The sequence below is a fragment of the Colias eurytheme genome, chromosome 26, assembly GCF_061535395.1.
Source record: "Colias eurytheme isolate Ceu_HAF_F1 chromosome 26, ilColEury1 Martin Lab GWU primary, whole genome shotgun sequence".
Classification (NCBI taxonomy): domain Eukaryota; kingdom Metazoa; phylum Arthropoda; class Insecta; order Lepidoptera; family Pieridae; genus Colias; species Colias eurytheme.
Genome location: NC_143005.1, coordinates 4,842,805 through 4,863,497, shown reverse-complemented (window position 1 = coordinate 4,863,497; position 20,693 = coordinate 4,842,805). Strand labels below are relative to the sequence as shown.

At 35.8% G+C, this 20,693-nt stretch overlaps 1 protein-coding gene across 2 annotated transcripts; it reads right to left on the bottom strand.

The window, feature by feature from the left end:
• Positions 1-896: 896 nt before the first annotated feature.
• On the bottom strand, positions 897-19,611 carry Top3beta (DNA topoisomerase 3-beta). Of its 2 annotated transcripts, XM_090116693.1 has the most exons (15): positions 19,380-19,611; positions 19,016-19,305; positions 18,268-18,487; positions 17,327-17,573; positions 11,897-12,014; positions 11,399-11,481; positions 11,047-11,183; positions 10,554-10,741; positions 9,888-10,004; positions 9,121-9,276; positions 8,076-8,330; positions 6,396-6,583; positions 5,484-5,633; positions 2,092-2,272; positions 897-1,533 (listed from the first exon to the last, which is right to left on the bottom strand). In XM_090116693.1, the coding sequence occupies exons 1-15, from the start codon at positions 19,468-19,470 to the stop codon at positions 1,402-1,404; spliced, it is 2,553 nt and encodes an 850-aa protein (XP_089972819.1). In that variant the 5' UTR covers positions 19,471-19,611; the 3' UTR covers positions 897-1,401. The 2 variants fall into 2 exon arrangements, with proteins under 2 accessions (XP_089972819.1, XP_089972818.1); XM_090116692.1 differs by lacking the exon at positions 897-1,533 and having other exon boundaries at positions 1,789-2,272.
• Between the last annotated feature and the right edge of the window lie 1,082 nt (positions 19,612-20,693).

Below are 20,693 nucleotides of genomic sequence, written 5' to 3'. Positions count from 1 at the left end.
TTTCTGAATACGCCCATAGACGCTAAAATTATTATAACGAAATCGAAAATTACATTGTGATATTTTATTAGTTTATTTTGAAACATTAATCCATGTTAATGCACAATTTAAAATAATAAATTTATAATGATTAAAAATTTTCCTCACGATGTTAACAGATAGCAAATTAGGTTTCAATAAATACATAGAATCGATCTTTTACGAAACGAAATTCGTTCAACAAAATATACAGTAATAAATTGTAAGCTTATTATACTGTATCTATACATTAGGTGACAACATTCACAATAAAATGAAGACTCAAATAATGAACTTGAAGTTTTATTTAGTCATACATACCTTACTAGCTTTAAGTGTTTCTAGAAATAAGGTATACCATACTTGTGTTTGGTAGTTACATATTAGTCCAACTTAAGGACATTTACAGAAACCTACTTCACGCTGGAGAAACTTATGACATTAGTACGCAGTAATGTGTTGAATTTTTAGTGTAATACAAACTATAGCTTGACCGCAACCGCTGTACCGCGCGCGCCCTAGGTATGTGCGGTGAGGCGGGGAGCGGGTAAGAAAGAGCACGAGTTATGAGTTAGAAAGAAACGGAACGGTCGGTACTCTCCCCCGCCTCGCCGCGCACATACAGCGGTACAGCCTTTTTTTTATAACGAAACTAGCTGTCTCTGCAATTTTTTTTGTTAATTTTTATTTCAATGCTAATGATAACACTGTGCCCATAAGCATTACGCGAAATATATTTATAAAAAATGTTGCAATAATTAAAAATTATTTCAAATCCTAATCTATCTCAATTTCTTGAAGACAAATACTGTTTTAATTTGACTTATAAAAAGTAAAGGAAAATATAAAATAAAACAAAGATATTCTTAAATGTTAAAAGTTTATTTTCTTTTAGTATAAATATTACTTACAACGAAATGCATTACTTAGCTTAAATATTACTGACAAAAATGCACATAGACACGACATACATAGTTCTACAATCAAAGTAAAACCAAGTGAGATGATGTTAGTAATAAATATAATTAGAAATGATCCACCTATTCTTGTTTTACATACCTCAATTTTTTTTACTATTTTGACGTTTAGTAATAGAAATTTAAAGGACACTGGTTAAAAATAATATCTGCAGGAAAGCATATATGAGAAAGATACAGCTTTCTAAAAATTAATTTTTATTTATTTCTGTAATAAATTAAGGGGACATGAACATCTTGTGAGTTATATGTATATTACATACGCACAGTCTCACAGAAAGTACGTTAAAAACGAGCGTTATATGTAAGCACATAACATTCACACTAATAAAATCTTTATAGTATGGTTGTATGTCTATATAAACGTATTTTCTTTCAACACGTTTTGAATATACGCATATAACATTCACACGAAGTACGCAGCGAGTTGCGCCATCTTGTCCTTGGGCTGCTTATTACGATGTTTGTTATTTCGTGCCCTCCCTCCCCGCCCGCGCGCCCCCCCACCGCGTGACGTCACCGCACGGTGCTTCTCCACCTGTAAGGGGAAATGTGCCTTATTTCTATAGAAATAGAGTTCATTTTCACTTTGCGGTGATTCTTAGAATAGTTACAAGTGCATAGGCTTATGGACATAGAGTTCATTTTTGTTCAGTTAAATGTGTTTGTGATATGTTTATTTTCTTAGAATTATACAGTCATCTCCCTGCGGGAAAAGGGGGTTATTATCAAAGGCATAAAGATTTATCGATTTAAATCTGTCAAGGTTGTGCTATTTGCAAGGTATTGTTATTTTTATAAAGGTAAACAGGCGCGTGCGCTCGGCCCGATACTCCACGTGACGAGCTAGTGAGGGCACAGTACCAGCGCGGTGAACGCCGGCTCGCAGTACAGGCACGCGGTCATGTCGGTGAGCGCGGCGGGCAGGCGCGTGCGCTCGGCCCGATACTCCACGTGACGAGCTAGTGAGGGCACAGTACCAGCGCGGTGAACGCCGGCTCGCAGTACAGGCACGCGGTCATGTCGGTGAGCGCGGCGGGCAGGCGCGTGCGCTCGGCCCGATACTCCACGTGACGAGCTAGTGAGGGCACAGTACCAGCGCGGTGAACGCCGGCTCGCAGTACAGGCACGCGGTCATGTCGGTGAGCGCGGCGGGCAGGCGCGTGCGCTCGGCCCGATACTCCACGCTCACTAGTTGCGCGCCGCAGTCACCGCACGCCTGCTCGCTGACCGTCACGCGAGATGCGTCCTCGAACACGTTTATTATCACGTCGCATCTGAAAATCGATCAGATTATACGGTTTAGTGTGCTTGTGAAACGTTTAAATATTGGTCCTTCGAGCCGGATGGTAGAGAAAATGTGGTCACATCATTTGGGGGCTCGTCCGGGAATGAATATGAATATGAATCAAAAGAACAATAATGGTTCATCATCAGGTCGCATCTGCAAATCGATCAAATTATACGGTTTAGTGTGCTTTTTAAACGTTTGAATATTGGTCCTTTGAGCCGGATATTGATGATAAAAAAGGATTCAACCACGATAATGATCACGTCGTGTTGTAATAGACGGGTAAAACACAGTTGACAAATACATACAGTTAGGAAACTAAGCCCCTGTGATGAAATTATAACGTAAGCACTGTCAAAGCTATAGGGCGGTTACCTTTTTGATATTTAACTGACTTCAAAATAAAGGAGGAGGTTGTCAATTCGGCCGATATATTTTGTTTGTTTTTTTTTTCAAAGTTGCATTTTGTGGTAATTTCGAGATTGAAACCCGTAAAGATACAATAATGGTGTCCTTTTTTGTATCGAAGATATTAATTTACAAGAAGAAATATTTCGAATATATACACAGGTTTAAATGAAATGAAATGAAATGAAATGAAATAATGTACCTACGATTTTATCCTTGTTTTCCTTGTTTTACTAAATACCTGCTAGTAATGGACGCAGAACGCTATTTAATGTGCCAATTGTTTTAGCTCAATATTTGTAGAGATTGTCTAATCTAAAAATGAACGCCCCTCCACTAAACTTAATTGTTTCAATGTGTGAGGACAAATAATTATTGAACCACTTTATATGTGTGCGCGCGTCGATTCTACTGCAAACTTTGACACTCGCGCACTGATTTGTCAACTAATCGGGCGATCAGTTCAGGTGCCTAGCATTGTATGGCGGGGAGAGCGCGCTATGTACGGAATGACACGTCCGTTCTGTCGTGCATCGCGTCATTTATGCACTAGTTGGCCAACTGGTCCTGTCGTTCGGGCATGGACGGGACTGGAGGACTGAACGACCAATGAGGCAGACCAATTTGTGTGTATTGCGTCTATACACGTACTTTGAATGTGAGCGTAAACACAGTGGAGGGGCGTTCATTTTTAGATTAGACAATCTCTACTTATATTCAATAATTATTTTTGACCAGTATTTACAATAAAATTTATATTATGTAAACTAAATTATATTTAAAACGAAAAATTAAACCAAATTCGTAAAAGCAAATATGCAAAAATAAATTAGTATAATTATTTTAGAGGAGCATAGAACCTCGTCCTTTGTGTTAATTTAGGATGAAAAAGAAAACAATTTGTCAGGCTAGTGCTTGACAAAGTGGTGACGTCACGATTATCGATAAAAATATACCTTTTATGTATTTATATACAAATCATATGAGGAGACACAACATCATCATACAATTATTAAACCAAGAAACTGTTACTGTCGTGTGTTAAATATAAATATGCCATCAGGTCTACCAGAATCTGATGGCATATTTATATTTAAGAAATAAAAGATTTTCATGTGGCAACTTATTTGACAACTATCAAATTGGTTGTCAAATTATTTGTCTTTTTTGCAGTTGATAAATAATTTTTAGGATTTTGTCTAAAAAAATCTTCGAAAATGTCGAAAAAGCCGCTGTGATCACAAGCAAGAGGTGTTGTTTATAATGTGTATAGAAAAATATTTGATGAAGAAGGGTCAAACACATCACAATTTTCAATTTAGAAGATTTTATTGGTAAATTGGACTTACCCGCTTTGATACTTTCAATTAAAAAATATTATATGTAGGTAACTATAATATTGTTTGTTGATTGGAATATAATTTTATGAAAACTTATTACAGGAGTTTCCAATACGGCTATTCGTCAAGTCCAAGCAGTCCAAGTAAATTTTATAATGTGTGTATCTGTTATAATACTTACGAAAATAAACATAGTTTTATATGGTTTTATTTTAATTATTAAAAATTATAAGCAGTCTAGTTTTCTATCGATATAACATCGATATTTTCACATGGCATAATGATAATGAACATACAAATATAGGTAATAGGTATGTGTAAATAATAATATGTATTACCTGTATAAAAGTAATATGTATAATATTATACATGTAAGTATGTACCTACATAATATTAAGTGGATATCTCATTATTAAGTACATACAGTATTGTCCACTTATGTAATGTGACTAATGATATTGAGAACAAACTAAAAAATAAGCAGTATCAAGATCGTTCAGTCCATTTTCCCTAGGGTTGCACACTCAAAATTTTGATTTCCCTAATTGCCATCAGATTCTGGTTTACCTATATATTACCGTATATATGTCGTGGCCAAGAAGCTTATATCTAATACTCTGGAGATTTCACTATGAACGTTTACTTGTCACGGGAAGGTATGACTTTGAATAACGCCTGGTTGTTCCTTCATCCCTTTCACACCAACTTGCCAAGTTAGGTGTGAAAGGGACAAATAACTTAAGTGTTAACTACACTTAAGTTTCACAATCGTTTTTTTTTTGCATATAAAATAATGGTCCTTCGAACCGCATCGCATAGGTAATGTAGGTAATAGGAATCCAAAATATGTCGCAACTGGAGATCAATGTTGTTGCCAGTTTATTTAATACTTCATAATCTAAATGTTGCAGTTATTTTTTGGAACGAAGTTGCGAAAAGGGGCTAGAGGGAGATAACTAAGACGAAAAGTTGTAACGACACTTTTTGTTTTTTTGTTAGGCGTGCGCGTGTTTCACTGTCTCACAGAAAGCAAGCCAGTTATTTTAGTAACTGCGTTCCATCCGTTAGTCTCTTGACACCTCTCAAGTATTTTATTTTTTTTATATTGGTCCTTCGAACCGAATGGTATCTGAACATAAAACAGCTGAAAAACTGTGTTGTAAGATGGTTAAAATACGCTGGTGAAATGAAATGAAGTCGTGACGAATTTTTTGCTTGTAACATATTGGTCCTTCAAACCGGATTCTACAATGATTTAAATCGACAAACTATTTAAAAATTTGCTTTACTAAAATTTTTGATAGTTGAAGTATTAAATGGACTTTAATACAACAAGAAATTTATTATTAACATTAACTGTTGCGGGGAAACATCGATCTTTCAAGAAATCTAATAAGATACGTAACTGAACTGAACACTAATTTAAACACATAGCAATCGCATACATACCTATTACAGGCCAATTTCCATTTAGGAGCGGACGGGTCGAGTACCAACACACCATCACAGTCCAAACAACCGGACACACCTGTCGAGTTCACGCCGTACGGGCACGTCGGGTGCGTACACGAGTTACAACCGAAGCCTTTCTTCATGTCCCTGGAGGAAAATAATGTTTTTATTAAATACTTTTTTACACATTCCCTCACGCTTTAATAACTCAGGCCCCGGAATCACAGACACAATAGAAAATCTACCGATCGATGGACCGATCGGGCCGTTCGGGGCTCAATGGGTTAATAGGTTATGGAAAGCATAAGCTGCAAGCACTCAAAACACAATTTTTGATTTGATTTGACATTTGCTATCAAATAGTGATATGTATTAAAAAAAATTATTTGCAGCTGTACGGGCACCCAGACCTAGCTGTAAGGGCATATTTACCTGAGCAACCATTAGTGTTATAGTAGAAGGGAAAGACTATCAGGCACATATTATTATCTACAACAACACGCTTTTCACATAAAATGTGCCTGTACCGTTTATAGCATTAGGGGCAGACGGCACCTGTAGGGGCATTCACCTGAACGGCGGGTGGTTGTAGCAGTAGGGGCAGACAGTAGTACCTCTAGGCACATATCTAAAGGGCGCATGATTATAGCAATATGGTAGACTAGCTTTCCGCCCGCGGCTTCGCCCGCGTTTTAAAAGAAAACCCCGCATAGTTTCCGTTCCTGTGGGATTTCCGGGATAAAACCTATCCTATGTGTTAATCCAAGTTACCCTCTATATGTGTGCTAAATTTCATTGTAATCGGTTCAGTAGTATTTGCGTGAAAGAGTAACAAACATCCATACATCCATACTTACAAACTTTCGCCTTTATAATAGTAGTAGGACTATACAGCTGTAGGGGCATCACCTGAACGGCGGGTGGTTGTAGCAGTAGGGGCAGAGCGGGAAGCTCTTGCCCTTGGAGCCGGTGGACCAGGAGAGCAGCTCGAAGTCGTCGAGTGGACACTTGAGCTCGCGGTAGATGCGCACTGTGCCCTGCTGCGGCAGCGTGTACGTGTCGTCGCAGTGCGAGCAGTGCAGGCGCGCGGGCTTCGCCTGGAAACAAAAAAAATAAAATTTATTTGCAACTTCAAATATAACATTACAATATTGCTCTGCCTTCTGAACTAGGTAAATACCTGTATCTCAGAAGGCAGTGCCTTCCGTTACAACTTCCATATTACATTATATTTGGCAAGTTAACAAAATAAATTTTAGTGACTAATGATGAAAGAATACAAATTAAAAGATTAAAAAATAAAAGTATAATTATGATTTGGGCCGATGGACATAGTGTGTGAAAGTGTGAGTATGTGTGAGTATACAATATATTCATTAACTAGCTTACCGCCCGCGGCTTCGCCCGCTTTGTCTAAAACCTAATAAATTATATACTAAAACCTTCTTGAACCACTATCTATTAAAAGAGACCGCATCAAAATCCGTTGCGTAGTTTTAAAGATTTAAGCATACAAAGGGACATAGGGAAAGAAAAAGCGACTTTGTTTTATACTATGTAGTGATGAATTAATGAATATTCGAAAATTGTACACGCAAAAAATACATTTACAGGGTTGTAATAGTGGATTATTTAGTACTAGCGTGAAAGGATGGGAAGATGGGATCGCCCCGCATCCCTCAACTAGGGTTCCCGGTCTACACTATCTTCTTCTTCTTATATATAAAAATGAATCGCAAAATGTGTTGGTAAGCGCATAACTCGAGAACGGCTGAACCGATTTCGATAATTCTTTTTTTATTACATTCCTTGAAGTACGAGGATGGTTCTTATGTAGAGAAAACGTAAACATGTACCACGGGCGAAGCCGGGGCGGACCGCTAGTTTTATATAAAATTAAGAAAAATCTAATCTGCCGCTTGCGTCCTATGTACGATTTTTTTCGTTTAATATGTTCTAAAATAACGGTATTCCTAAATTATGTTAAAAAAATTCAATTTCTTACAATAGTTTTTATGTCGCTTTAATACATGCAGTATTTCCAAAGCTATAACGTTGAGAAGTTTAGGTTTAAGTTTTTGCATTTCTAGGATCACGCGCGCTCTTGCCATGTCTGGCACCGCGACCCTACTTATTTATAAATACATTTTTTTTTCTTTCGTCTTCGTTTTCCAATAACCTCTAGGCTAGTGTGCTTGTATTTGAAAGAAATATTATAACTGACCCGCTCCCACTTAGTACTTGAGCGTCCAAGCATATTGTAATCAAGATATAATCTTTTGACAAGTTGTATAAACCGACACACAATGTATAAAATGTCATTTCTTATTTTTCTACTTATAATTATGTAAAAGTTAATCTCTATACCCTAAATAAATATAACAAAAAAGACGGGTTGCACTCCGGGAGTGCCGGCAGAAGTGAAAACTTGATTATTAATGTTGAGCATGTTTGATATTTTGGAATGGTATCCGTCTTACGCTTTTTCGATCGGGTCACGTGTGTGTCCTGGCGCGAGTTTAAGATTTTATACCCCCATTACAGAAAAAAAGAAGTTTTCACTTCAACAAGACGCGAAATTCCAATTACCTGAATGTATCTCATATACCGTCGACACTTTCCACACCTGGAAAGCGCTTTTCCGCTAGTTTTAAGCGACGAAAAGCTAACTTCAAACAGCTGATCCATCGCTTCCATACTCCTCACAAAGTATTGGAACTTTCTACGGAATATTTCTGTGGTGTGCGATAATACTGCGTGGAAATCTGCTCGACCAATGGCGATAAGGTTCAATTGTTCTTCTACCGCTGAACGCATCGTTGGCAATACTAGCTCGGGGTCAATCTGAAAAATATATCAAACTTTTTGTATGACTTTTTAATATTAATTACTCTGTCAATAAAAGAGCTGAAGAATTTTTCAAATAAACAGATATTTTATTTAATACAGTACTTTTATTATAAACCTTATTTCTCAAACCAAACATTTATATGTAACTAGCGGTCCGCCCCGGCTTCGCCCGTGGTACATATTTACGTTTTCTCTTCATAAAAACCATCCTCGTACTTCAAGGAATATAATAAAAAAAGAATTATCGAAATCGGTTCAGCCGTTCTCGAGTTATGCGCTTACCAACACATTTTGCGATTCATTTTTATATATAAGAAGATTATAATCTATACATGTAATAGTAACATGATTATTAATGACATGAACAACATATATACTTACATAATTTAATTTGAAAGTAACCAGTAAATAGAAAACGATTTTTTAGTTGAATTTGAATTTGATTTTTATATGATTTTTTTACGTTTTGTTTTATTTCTATTACACAACAAATGTAAAATAGATTACGCAACAGGCTCAATGAAAATAAAAAAGATGGGTTGCACTCCGGGAGTGCCGGCAGAAGTGAAAACTTGATTATTAACGTTCAGCATGTTTGATATTTTGGAATGGTATCCGTCTTACGCATGGAATATAAGGGCTAAAAAAAAAAACATCCGTCTTACGCTTTTTCGATCAGGCCACGTGTCCTGACGCGAGTTTAAGATTTTATATCCAACGCCGCTAAAGAAGTTTTCACTTCAACAAGAATGTAATAGAGCAAATAATAATTCATACAACTTACCTTCTGATACCCATGTACAAGAACCACTCCCAAGCTGGTTGGCACCAACCGCCTGCCGCTGCCAACATTCACATAATTTCGTTGGCAGATGTTGTTTATATGTACTGGTATAGACGCATCTGTGCCTATACCGTGCTTCTCCATTAGTGTGATCAACTGAAATGAATTTTGTATTTGGTATACAGTGAGTATTTATTTTATTTAGTTAATTTAGTAATTAATTCTTTATGTATATGGTATACAGATTATTTATAAGGGGTGCATTAAGTTACCATCAATGCATAGTATCCTTAATAGATTGGAACAGAGTGTGTTTGAGCTTTGTTTATCATTATAAATAAATTAAACAATCCATACTAATATTATAAATGCGAAAGTAACTCTGTCTGTCTGTCTGGTACTCAATCACGCCTAAACTACTGAACCAATTTGCATGAAATTTGGTATGGAGATATTTGGATACCCGAGAAAGGACATAGGCTACCTTTTATTGCGAAATATGTACCACGGGCGAAGCCGGGGCGGACCTCTAGTATAATATAAATAGATCTATATACTATAATATTATAAAGCTGAAGAGTTTGTTTGTTTGTTTGAACGCGCTAATCACGGGAACTACGGGTGCGATTTGAACAATTCTTTCGGTGTTAGATAGCCCATTTATCGAGGAAGGCTATAGGCTATATTATATCATCACGCTAAGACCAACAGGAGCGGAGCACTGCGGGTAAAACCGCAGAGCACAGCTAGTTAAATATAATATGTACCTCAGCTTCAGTCAGATAATCAGGTGGTGATGTTTGACACTCGACTAGTCTGTGATCATGAGCACGTAATTCTTCGCCTACATTGAGAATTGGTACGAATTCGTCTTTACCGAATGCCTGCAAAATAATGAGATGTTATTTATATTACAATAGGAAAATAAATAAAAAAGTATGTTTGTGCAAATAATTTTAATTTAAATAAAATGCATCAAGTTCATAAAAAAAGTTGTTCTGTTTCATTAGATGATTATAATAATGTAATGCCTAATTTTTTATAGTAAATTAAGAAAATGACAAGTATGTTGTCTGCTGTAGATATAAATAAATATTATACAGACATCTTTGTTTATTAATTTTCTATTTAACAGTGTGTATAACATCATTTAAATTTGAACACTGAATCCTACTAATATTATAAATGCGAAAGTTTGTGAGGATGTATGTGTTTGTTACTCTTTCACGCAAATACTACTGAACCGATTACAATGAAATTTAGCACAAATAGAGAGGGTAACTTGGATTAACATATAGGAAAGGTTTTATCCTGAAAACCCACGGGAACGGGAACTATGCGGGTTTTTCTTTGAAAACGCGGGCGAATCCGCGGGCGGTAAGCTAGTGTAAATATAAACAGTGCACAACTCAGTGTTTCCATAAAAGCCTCACCTGCCAATGCATAATCTCTGTATAACCAGGATCAACCAGAGTGTTGCCAGTATAATGAAACGTCTCCGTGCCCACTTGAAAAGTGATAACAGTAGATAGATATTTGCAATCTCGACTCAGTGTTGCTATAAAATGTCTCGTCACATAGTCGTATATACGCCACATGTCACCGTCTAGTTCTGATTCGGCTGTAATGTTCATAAATAAGCTGTTAATAACTTAATTTAACATAAAAACAACGAAAATGTAATAAAACATCTTTAGAAATGGGAAGACACGATAGAGGAAAGTCATTTATCTAAGTACTGATTGTTTATATTTTACTAGCTGTGCCCCGCGGTTTTACCCGCCGTGCTACGCTTTATTGGTCTTAGCTAAACTAAAAAGACGAAAAAAAGATTGTAAAATTATATTGTTAATCTATTTTTACAAAATGGGAGAATTCATCCAAAAATAGGGTATTCAAAGAAAAATAAAAAAAATATATACATACTTGCTGGTTTCATAGGTGTAATAGGTGGATGGTCGCCTACATCCTTGCCTTTCTTTGGCTTATTAATACCATTCGCTATGAGGGCTTTAACTTCCGTGCCCCATTTATTTGAGTTCTGTTGCTGACGAAGTGTGCCCCTAAAAAAATAATTGATGAATAAAACATTAAATTCAAATGCTGTTATAGAACTTAGTAAATAATGCACATTTATAACATAGATTGAGTGTTAATTTGGTACAAGAAACCCACTGTCGCACCTTTATCAGAAGTAATTCTCACAAACTGTTTGTAAGTTCTATCAATTTAAAAATTTTGAACAAAAGAAAATCACGAAAATATCTTTTGTACTCACATCAAATCATAATTTTCTGGATAGCTGGTTGTTTCGGTACGAGGATACGAAATGTAACCTTGTGTGTAAAGACGTTCTGCAATCTGAAAATATTTTTACATTTATTTTTTCTTCTAAACTAGCAGTCCGCCCGGCTTCGCCCGTGGTACATATTAACGTTTTCTCTACATAAGAACTATCGAAATCGGTCCACCCGTCCACGCGTGATGTCTTGACCAAGGAAAACGAGTTTGATAATTCTTTTGTGTTTGCTATTGTCAGGGGATAGATCTTAAAAAAAAAAAAAACTTTAAACTTTATGCATTTGACAGTTCGCGCAAATACAGGACAATATCTGCTGGTATTTAACAAAAAGTCTAAGTTATTAACATTTAAACTCATTCTTCTAGTCGAAATTTTGCTCCAAAATACATAATATAGTCTGGATAACCACATTGGCTACTTTGTAAACACATATAGATAGAAGTAAACCCACATGCCACAGCTAGTCACACATACCTGCATTGCACTATGAGGTCCAATACCCAAGCCCGCACTGGCCACTCTCATCAACTCCACTGTGTTTAGAGCCACTGGACGAGCTTTCACCTTTTCTTTAGCCTGAATGTTAGTAACGCTGTAAAATAAAATAGTTAAGAAAATGAGTTTAGATCCTACTATCCTATCCTATCCTACTATAATATTATTAATGCGAAAGTTTCTGAGGATGGATGTATGTGTGTATGTTTACTCTTTCACGCAAATACTACTGAACCGAATACAATGAAATTTAACACACATATAGAGGGTTACTTGGATTAACACATAGGATAGGTTTTATTCCGGAAATCCCACGGGAACTATGCGGCTTTTTCTTTAAAAACGCAGGTGAAGCTGCGGGCGGATAGCTAGTATTTTATAATAATTGTTTAATATACTCTCAGTGCCTAGGGAATATATTTTTTAAATTATGCCCTTGTTTTGTCCTAAATTAAAAACTTAAACGCACAACCTACTACCATATAACTAACTTTATGAAATTGAATCAGTTTTTATCCATTCAACACTGATTTTGAATAGAACTTTTTAGAAAAGATAATTTTGCGATTCATTAGTTTCAGCTTTTACATCTGAATTTTGTTATGTGTAAAATTGTAAACATTTATCAACTAACACATAATCTTATACACACACAATTCTAAATAAACTTCAGATTTGTTAAATAACCCATATATTAGAAATCTATACATATAATAAAATCGTAGGAAAGTCAAAACTGTACATTGAATATTTTTTTAAAAGAATACATAATCCATGATCTATAATCGATATAGAAGCCAAAAACATAGTTTTTAGAATTTTTGTCTGTTTGTCTGTTTGTCTGTTTGTCTGTTTGTCTGTTTGTCTGTATGTTTGTCCAGGCTAATCTCGAAAAGTACTGCATAGATTGACTTCAAATTTTGCATGAATATTACTAACAGGTCGGGTGAGGCTTTTTTAAACATATTATCATGCTATCACCTCCGGGGGAGGAGCTGTGAACCTTTTTTTTTTCTTACGTATTCCGTGTATTACGACAGCGTACAATCTAAAGACTCATGTTTAAATGTTGGTTTCGGGTAAGCCATGCTATTATCTAGCTTTGCACAATAAAAACTATGTCATTTACGTAATTTGGGCAGAGAATCAGTTTAATGAATTTATTAGTATACAAATTTGAAACAGCGCCATCTATGAGATTTCGTAAAAATCAAATCAATTTACATGTTAACACTACTGAACACAATGTTAAAAATTAATAATTTAAATATAATTATGTTATGTTATTTATTTAACTCTTTAACCCATATCTTCCCTTCCCTATAAGGTGCGCTTATAATTCGTGTGAATATACTACATTTTTAAAAGTGAGGGTAGATGTTTATTATTTTAAGTCAAACTAGACACCATTACAGTTAATCTAATATTGATTGTGTTCATTGGTTACATTTTTAAAAATCTTCGTGTTTTAAAAATTCGATAACGAGGCGGGACTCGAACCAGCATTCTTTAGTGGTCGATTTTTTTCTATTCTTTATAAATTTATTGTTTATGAATTTATATTTATAAACAATAATACAAAAAGGTTAGTTCGTTGATAATTATTATTCCTTCATCATTTACATGTTGTAAGTAAAAATATACTTTGACTGTTAATACTTTTGTTCAGTATTTACCTGTATGATTATTGCTTGGTAATTAATATATTTTCATGTCGTATACCTAATTAAAAACATAAGTTTGATGTGAAACTAGCTGGATTTATTTTTACACACTCACAGTCTTATATTTTGTGTTAATGTTAAAATAGTATTTATAGTGTAAATCATAATATTTTTTCACAATTAAAAATATTTCCTTTTTTTGATGGTGTTGGCATCGAATTAAACCGCGCTGTCGTTTCGTTCACAAAAAGTGAAGTTATGAGGACCGAATATGTAGCCGCCTCAACTTACGGAAACGAGAGTAACCTGCGTTGTCTGTTAGTTATTGTATAGTCGAATTTAACGTTACATGGAAATTGGCATCTAATTATATGAATAATACTTATATTAAATCTGTAGAGGTCAATTCTGTACATGAAATATATTTCCTAAATAACTATCACGAGGTGATTAGGGATCGACACTGACGCCAAAAATTTTTGTCCGTCTGTCTGTCTGTATAACCGTTATAGAAACAAAAACTACTCGACGGATTTAAACGAAACTTGGTACAATTATTAGTATGAAAGAAATGTTCTCCATATTATATAAAAAATATCTCCCGACATCATAATTAATGTCTATCTTTTATGGTTGAGCTTAGGAGTTCAAAGCTTTCTGATTATATTTGTCTACTAGCTGTGCCCGCGACTTCGTCCGCGTGGAATAGTGACTATGGGACCTATGACCATGGGCTCAGGGTGGGGCAACAATATTTTTTTTTATTTTCATGCTTCCACTCCCACGCCCACTCCCAGGCCCACGCCAACGCCCACGCCCACTCCCCTTCACAATTGGTACCTACCAGATCAAAGCCAGGGTAAGCGCCCCACCCAGCCCCACCGTGGCTACGCCCATGCTGAATTACTACTTAACATACAATTATTGAGTAAATACGTACTACCATAAATAATTAAAAGAATTGTTATTAAAATTTCTTACTAAACTGAGCTAAAAAACTTACGTACCAACTTATATATAAAATAGTTACTACATAATATTGTAATTAAAAATTATGATTAGTATATAATATCGAAAATCAAAAAAGAAATGCCTATATAACTAATTCTACGTAAAATTTCTTTTAAATTATGTCATATTATTTTTTAGGAACCAGGGGGGGAGAGGAGCAAATTCTATTTCCTTCCTTTCTTAAATGGATGTTTTTAATAATGTATGGTGTAGCCACTGATCAGCTTAATCGATACTCAATTTTTATCAAATCCAGCAACAAATCCAAATTAGATGTTTCCTGTCTCACGCACGTAACTAAAGGCTGAAGAGAGAGAGAGGGAGCACGTAACTTAACCGTTTAGACGAAGAAAAGTGTATAGAAAAAGGAATAAATAATTTCATAAACTTCCCAACGATCTTTAAAAATAAATTATTATATCAATTTTTTCATTCCCACTTTTACCCCTATGTAGGTATAATAAGTGGATGAACCGATTTCGATACAATTTATCTAAGAACCAGCGTCGGAAAATATGCTGCCTAACAAAAAAAAGCCGCATCTAATTCGGTTTACCTGTTAGCCAGCTACGGTGCCATAGACAGACACACACACACACACACAGAAATACATAGCAGTCAAACACATAACACCCATCTTTTTGCGTCGGGGGTTAAAAATATAATACGACATAATAGGACATTTTGTGTGGAAAATTTACCTATTAGAAGTAACCATAATGTTAATTTGACCCCGCCCCCCCTACTACCTCAGCTTACCCCCAAACCCTTGGGGAATTTTGATATGATCATCTGGACATGTAAAGGAATAACTGTAGCGTATAACAGATAAATTACGTTTTATCGTACACTGTACAGTGTACAATAGAATGCCTTAGCAAATGTTCGCCGTGATTACTTATAAATTGTCATAACTTTTTTATTTATGAACCGATTGACATGAAATAAACACTAACTGTTAAATGAAGATTACCACAATACATTAGTGAAAACCGCATCTAAATCGGATAAGCCGTTTCTGAGATTAGCGTGCACAAACATACAGACAAACAGACAAAAAAATTTTTAACTACAGTTTTGGGTTCAACATCGATTTAATAATAACACCTGCTAATTTTTTTCTACATATTTTCATTGTACAGACATCGCTTTTCCACAATTTTATTATATGTATTGATGATGATGATGATTGATGATTATAACACTCTCAGTCCGTTTTAACTTAATTTTTATTTACTCGCATCAGTGCCACCTAAAAAATCTTTATATCGAAATTCGAGCAAAGCTAAGAAAATGAGAAATAAGAGTTCTCAAGGATCGTTAGAGGTAAGAGGCTTACTATTGACCGAAAACAACATATTATGTTATGCCGAGAACCTGAAACCGCTTCACAACGAGAATTGCGGCTCACAGCTGACCGCGAACGGCATGTACTATCCTGTGAGACCGAAACCTTCACTGAGAGGGTATAACGTCTCACAGCTGATCGCAAATGGCATATTTTATCTCGATAATCTGAAACTTTTACTCAATATGAAGACCGATTGACAAATGATAGGGTGCACCATAATATTATTCGATCTCTTGAAGATGAACATGAGCATAAGCAATGACTAGAGTAGGGACGCGAATATTACCATTATTTGAGACAAGATTATTTGAGACAAGTACGATTAATAAGTTTGTTTAATGAAAGATTAAGAATTGAAACTATTTGGTCTCTTGAAACGGACGAATAGCGAGAGGCCCGTCTTACTGTAGACAGATTTCGACAGTCTTAATGACTTAAGAGGTAAACATAGAAGATCAATCTACGAATTCGGTGGTGGGGTCCGACAAATATAAAAGTGGGTTTGCTTATAACCTCACAATTGATTACAGATCATCTTCTGTATAGGCGATATTAACGTAGTATGTTCTTTTTGTAATGCTTTAAAGAGGAGTAAGGAGTCGGCTTTCGTTTGAAGATACACCAGAACCTTTGAAATCACTACTTTTAGAGGAACATGTGCAATCTAAACAGTTCTTAGACAATATTCGCTCTTATAGTAGTGCGTTTTAAATGATCCTTTGGTGCTCAACAATTATCAGAGGATCCTTTCATGCTTACTTTTAAGATACAAGGTCAAGTTTATCATTTGATAGGATCCCTTTTGCCTGAAGGCCAACCTAAGTTTCTTCAAATATATTTTGTATTCGACTACAACGAATAGTCGAATACAAGAAATCAATATTTCTCGAATTTAAAATATTACAATTTTTCCTACAGTAGGGCGACGAATGTATTTTCGCATAGTAACGGAGGGGAACTCGCGGGGGGTCAAGTGATGCGGGCCACGTACCACAAACATGCTTAGTTTGTTGTACCGAGCGCGAAAGAAAGTCATCGTGTTTTTAGTAAAATTACTATGTAAACTAACGTAATTTAATACTTAGGTACATATTATATAATGATGCGCTCAAACTGTTAATCTACATTTAATTTAGATTATTATTTGAATTACTAAGTAATGTAGAATTTAAATCAAATTCATGTTTTCCTCAGATTTTCGATGTCCTCCGATTTTAAGATTTTCTTATCAGAGTATTCAATTTTAATGTAGTTTATTTTTATAAGAGACAATTAAGAACATTCAAAAATAAAGTGTCACGTATTTTTTTTAAACGACGAATGACGAAAAACGACGTAATCGCGGACGAAGTCGCGGGCAACAGCTAGTAATCAAATACATACACAGCCTCCTTTATCTCCTTGATACCAGCAAGGAACATATTGGCAATGTCTTTTTCGAACACGCGGACCCTCTTCCATTCAAGCGGCAGTTCACGGCCTTCACTTGTGGAGGCCGTGACTCTTAATACCCAATACGTCTCCGGTTTGAATGTCTGGATGTCGTCGTGACGTTGAACACAGAATCCTAGAGTTGGTGTTTGACACGGCCCATATGATATTAGGGATGAATCGAGGTCCCCATATCGTCCTATGAAAAATGAAAAAAAATTAGCCAAAAAAGTTTCGTATAATTTTTTTTCGGAAACATGAATTGTGTTAAAATTAAAATGATGAATGTTAAGCATTATTAAAATTAAAATTGTATATTTTTTGCACTATAAGTGAAACTACTTGTGATTTGTATTTATTGCTCATGCAATAGAAACTTTGTCATGCAAGTTTACATGTCTGAGTATGTCATAACATTTAAATACTCGTAACTTGCTTTATTAAATTTCCTGTTGCTTGTTAAAATATTGCTTACCAGCAAGTGAAAGAGTAATTAAAATTGACCCAGTCCTATAAAAGTTTACCCACAACATTCATACAAACATGGAGACATGATATTATATTATTAGAATGTTTCATTCTTATTACATACTAACTGTTCCCCACGGTTTCACCCGCATTGCTCCGCTCCTGTTGGTCTTAGCGTGATGATATAAAGCCTATGGCCTTCATCGATAAATGGGCTATTGAACACTGAAAGAATTTTTCAAATCGGACCAGTAATTCCTGAGATTAGCGCGTTCAAACAAACAAACTCTTCAGCTTAATAATATTAGTATAGATTGTAATATTTGTAAGAATTTGATTTTCTATACATTCGCTGAGCTATGGTTCACATTATAAAAGTCCTATTGCTTCAATAACCAAACCAAATGAAAAATATAATATCTAACCTTGAAAATACTTTGTCTGATATCTAGTAAAAGCGCATCCAATTCTTAGATCCAGTTCCTGCCTGGCGTCCACACTGCGAGATTCATTCTCGTTCGGCCGTACTAAATTCAGCATTGCAGCTTTAATATCCTTCTCTGTGATAGCAGAGAAGCGGGCCCTGTAGGTCACTAATGGGGAGTACACATCGGCTTTCATATAGGGTCCCACACATGTCATTACCTGCAAATAACATTACAGATAAAAGTAATGTGACATAAAACTATTTTTGTTGAATAATCTAGCATTGTATGTGCCACAGTCAACTTGTTTAATCCGTCAGTCCTCGGATCACAGACACAATAGAAAATCTATTGTGTCTCGGCCCGATCGGGCCGCTCGGTGGTCAATGGGTTAATCAGGCATATATACAGTGTGGAAATTATTGATGGGCCCTGGAGGGAAAGTACTTGAAATACAAATGCAGTAAATATAAATGCAGTTCTATTTCCTTTTAAAAATTAAGGAATGTTTCCTTTCAGCAAAATTAACTATCTTCAGTATTTATGGTACTTTCCCTCCAGGGCCCATTGAAAATTTCCACACTGTAAAGCTAGCAGCCAGAGCCATCTCTAACTAAATCTAATCATCTCCAATGTTAAGAGCAACCAGACAAAATGTTCAAGTTCAACAATAGTTTACAGTGTGTAATGTAAACTGTTTAGTGTACATTACTGTACAGAATAATAATTAAATAAAACAAATCCATACCTCAAAACAAATATTTTCTCCTTCTTTATCACAATCCAGCCATAGAATCAAATAATCACATCCCCTTGCTTCCTGAGCCAGAAACGCCGGTATGCGTAAACGCGGCATTGCCTCCTTTTTCTCAGTTGGACAACTGAACAACTCTATAGGATCCACTTTGTCCCAATTGTTGTATTTACCAGTAAAGTCTAAGCTCATAACATGCCCGCAAACAGACGTCATCTTATATTTCACCGGCTCATTTTTGAATGTTCCCGTCCATTCGTGAACGGAACAAGCAGAGTTAGAACCTGAAATAATTAGAAATATAATACCTACCTGTACAAAATAAAATAAACATTACATATTATTGTATAAATAAAACCTTTATTGGTCGTGCATTTGCCATTGCTAAGTATGTTAGCAAGACTTTGTGCTAACGATGGCTTTTCAGCCACCATCAAAGCGGACTTCATCGTGTTAGCCTTTTATAGTAATTCTGCTATCATTCCTTGAGAAGAAAAATCTTTAAAATTGTTTATAATTATGATAATCGATGAACTTTCTTGCGGTGGTGCTCCCGATCCAAAATCCAATTTGACAAGTGACCATGACAAGTGACACAATGAAAAACCCTTTTTTGCTGCATTATAGTAGGTATACACTGGAGCATTTTCTCGAGCATGCATGTGTGCTCGTGTAAGAGTGGCCGTACACGGGCGGCTCGAGCAGTTAACGGCTGAGCCACAGTATTACAATATCTATACAGTACGGCGACGAATGTACTTGTGCAAACGGAGGGGAACTAGCGGGGGGTCGGGCGACGCGGGCCGCGTACCGCAAACACCTCAGGGCAAACACGCTTAGTTTGCATTACCTAGCGCGAAAGGACGACGCAGTCGTATTTTTTGTGTAATAATTTTATTATACATACTTACATATTCTATAATGGCGCGCACAAACTGTTCCGTGTATGGATGTAAATCTACATCGAAATCCCAGAAGGAAAAAATATTTTAGAAAGATTGTATTTGTATCTGTAGAATTTAAATCAAAGCTATGTTTAAGATGTCCTCATTATTTTCTTATCAGATTGTTCATCCCAATGCAAATGCATTACTTATATAGTTAAATTTTATAATAGACAATTAAGAACATCCAAAAATAAAGTGTCAGGTAAATATTTAGCAGTGCAATATAAGTAATTATATATAAAAGCCAAATAGTTACATCAGATTTAATAATCGAACTTATTTTGAATGTACATAATATACATAAATGATTACATCATAATAGTAATAATCACAATTGTTTTATTTCCCATTTATGTTCCATATTTTCGTGTGGCAGCGTAAGTACTTACCTACACTGGCGGCGGCATCACGCGACATCAAAGGCGTTGCCTTACTGTAGGAAATAATATTGTAATACTGTGGATGAGCCACGTACACGGACTGCTCGAGCGGTCGATCGTTGACTGCTCGCACAGTTGACGGCTTGAAGCGGTCGTGACGGCTCGAGCAGTCCGTGTACGGCAGTGAATGAATGTCCATAGTAGCGGTCCGTGTACGGCCACCCTAACGTACCTACGAATGTACGATGTGCTCAGCGAATGTGTGAACTTTCTAACCGACTTCATACGGTCATACCACAGGGTCATACCATTTCATTGTACGGTTTGTACCTTGCATAATGTTTG

What these genes read in the sequence shown, in the direction of transcription:
- Top3beta (XM_090116693.1), bottom strand. Translation starts at nt 19,470, where the DNA reads ATGAAGTCCGCTTTGATGGTGGCTGAAAAGCCATCGTTAGCACAAAGT. An exon ending in GACCTCATAGTGCAATGCAG is followed by an intron (nt 11,482 to 11,896) that starts GTATGTGTGACT and finishes AAATATTTTCAG; the next exon opens with ATTGCAGAACGTCTTTACAC. An exon ending in TGGAAATTGGCCTGTAATAG is followed by an intron (nt 2,273 to 5,483) that starts GTATGTATGCGA and finishes ATCGATTTTCAG; the next exon opens with ATGCGACGTGATAATAAACG.